The 2,589-nt window shown below is 35.8% G+C and overlaps 1 protein-coding gene across 1 annotated transcript; it reads left to right on the forward strand.

The window, feature by feature from the left end:
- Positions 1–4: 4 nt before the first annotated feature.
- Positions 5–2,588, forward strand: LOC113206141 (cyclic AMP response element-binding protein A; the record flags this gene model as incomplete). Its single annotated transcript, XM_052264623.1, is given in 5 exon segments — positions 5–143; positions 235–416; positions 531–674; positions 759–1,118; positions 1,209–2,588. Coding segments are annotated over 4 exon segments (786 nt in total), but the record flags the coding sequence as incomplete, so codon positions are not given.
- Position 2,589: the final 1 nt, after the last annotated feature.

Genomic DNA, 2,589 nt, shown 5'->3' on the forward strand with positions numbered 1-2,589 from the left:
CCAGACAATTGCGCACACAAGCAGTAGCAGCCATCCACAAAGTTTACTGAAGCAGCCAACGCTTCTTGTGTCAAGAAACAATGTTGTTCAGCAACAGAGCAGAGTATCAGTCTTACCAAAAGTCAACATCAAAGTTGAATCAGGTACATGTTGCTTTAGAGAAGCTTAGTCTGGATTCAATATTGGTCAATTCTTCTTTAGATGACATACTATGTTTTTCTTTTTTCCCCTTAGGTTTCTCTTTGCCTCCCACACCACCATCTTCAACAACCAGTGACAGTGAGGGAAATGACCACCATCCATCCTCACCATCCAACCGTCAGTCGTCACAAGTCAGTAGTCGGTTGCTGGTGTCTCCTCCTCCTAGTACGTCAACAAGACAACCAATCCAGACATCACTGATCAGCAGCCAACCTGTAAGTAATTATCAGACTCAAATTATTTCTTCTCATGATTATCAGAGTGAAAAAATTTCCTGTCTCTCTTAAAATAAGAGCCAAAATTGTATTGTTATTTTTAATGTCTTACAGAAAGGATCCACAGGCATGCTAATGCTGACAGAGGAGGAAAAGCGCACCCTCTTAGCTGAAGGATACCCAATTCCTACTCGACTACCACTCACAAAAGCAGAGGAGAAATCTCTGAAAAAAATAAGAAGAAAAATTAAGAATAAGGTATTTTACTTGAAATTCATTTGACAAGTATTTGTATGCCTACCTTGATCTATCAACTTACAAAAGTAAATTGTTCCTATCTAGATCTCAGCCCAGGAAAGTCGAAGGAAAAAGAAAGAATACATGGACGCCCTGGAAAGAAAAGTCGAAATATTACAAAGTGAAAACTCGGAATACCGAAAGAAGATTGAGAACTTGGAAGATAGTAATGATTCCCTGATCAGCCAACTTAATAAACTCCAAGCCCTTGTAGCTCGTGCTGCAAATAGTGGCAATGCCAGTGCTGTGGCTGCAGCTGCAGCAGCTGCTGCATCATTTAACTCAAGGAACTCTGTTCGACATTCAGAATCAGTCTCACATTCGTCGTTGGGCTCTCACTCATTTAGCAGGAGCTCTGTAAAGTGAATGTCTTATTGACAATTCTCCTCGCGCTTGTAATTATGGGTAAGTTTCTATCTCATTTCTTGCGTGATTTTTTTTCTCCATCCGTTTTATTTTGTGACTAATGTGGACATTGTTGTAATTATGTTGCAGGTAATTTGTTAATGATGGGGATTAACGGATGGCGTCTAATCTTCAACAAGCAACCATTCTGTAGAAATTGTGTGCTGTTTTATTTCAAGCCCATCAAGTTTCCCTCTACATTTTCTTATTTTTCTTTTTATGTGTATAGAAATGTTTATCTTTGCCTCCATAGCTAAATGTTTTCAAATTTAAATGATAAATTCTATGAATTGAGAGCTATTTGAAATTGAGATTGTTGAATGATTTTATTGTTTTTAGTTTGTTAAATTAAGTCATAGTTTTAAGAGTTAAAGCAATGAAAGATGAGGTATTTATGTAACAATAGTATGCATTAAGTTTTGTATATATTTTATATTTTTCACGCACAAAGCATAACTGAATCTGTAGCACAGAGTTGGTTTCAACGCATTTATATTATAGATTACTGCTTGGTTGTTTGAGTAACTTTGTTTCCAGCTCTTGACAGACAGTTGTTAATCTTTCAATTTTATGCTGATGTTGACATTTTTCTTATTCTATCCTTATAATAATATGTAATATATCTTTATGAGAAACTTGTAATTTTATGTGTTCTATTGGATTTTTATTTGAACTTAATGTGTTATATAGAGAAATTTTAACTTCTTATTCAAATGTATAGTACAAGTGAGAACTGAGAGCTTTCTTGGAGTATTAAATATTTATAAATTCAGATTTTTATACTTTTAGGGTAGTAAGAAATGAATCAGCATTATAACGACTCTAGTTGGGTCAGGAATACTCAAAACCCCTTTTGGTCCTCTTGAAGAGCACCTTTAAGGAATTTTATAGCTCATGTGGAAAATGTACCAAATGCACACTTCTAGATGTAGTACTTCAAATCGTTCCAATTTTTCAGTTACAATATATGTATTTAGTGTGCTATCAATACCAACTGTGACCATTGTTGCAGTACTTTGTAATGTTCCTCTCGTTTTTCTCAGAACTGGAGGTTTTTCATATTAGACCGTCACTTTCAGAGACTTTCCGTGTTAGTGGGTCCACAAACGCCTGAAGCAAACCAGCTCAGGGTGGCCAAGTCTTGAAGAACGTGCATCTGGAAAAAAGTTCCAATTGGGATCAGTCAGTTCGTTAATGCTGCATTTGTGTGCTCTTTGATGTTGAGATGGATATCAAACATTTGAGACAAAAAGAACATATATTGACTAAACTGGTTTTAACTTTTTTCCCTTCTACGAAGATTGTCCAAAAATTTTGTAGTTCAATTGAGTGTGATGGTTCTCTAGATTGTTGGACAAAAAACAGTGTGATATTGCTTTTGTTTTTTGTCAACATTCTCGAGGGGAGAAGGTTATCATACCATTCTAGTGCAATAGACAGCATTCACTGTTTGAAGATGCTATGCTTTAAT

The sequence above is a fragment of the Frankliniella occidentalis genome, unplaced genomic scaffold (assembly GCF_000697945.3).
Source record: "Frankliniella occidentalis isolate FOCC.00 unplaced genomic scaffold, Focc_3.1 Scaffold20, whole genome shotgun sequence".
Classification (NCBI taxonomy): domain Eukaryota; kingdom Metazoa; phylum Arthropoda; class Insecta; order Thysanoptera; family Thripidae; genus Frankliniella; species Frankliniella occidentalis.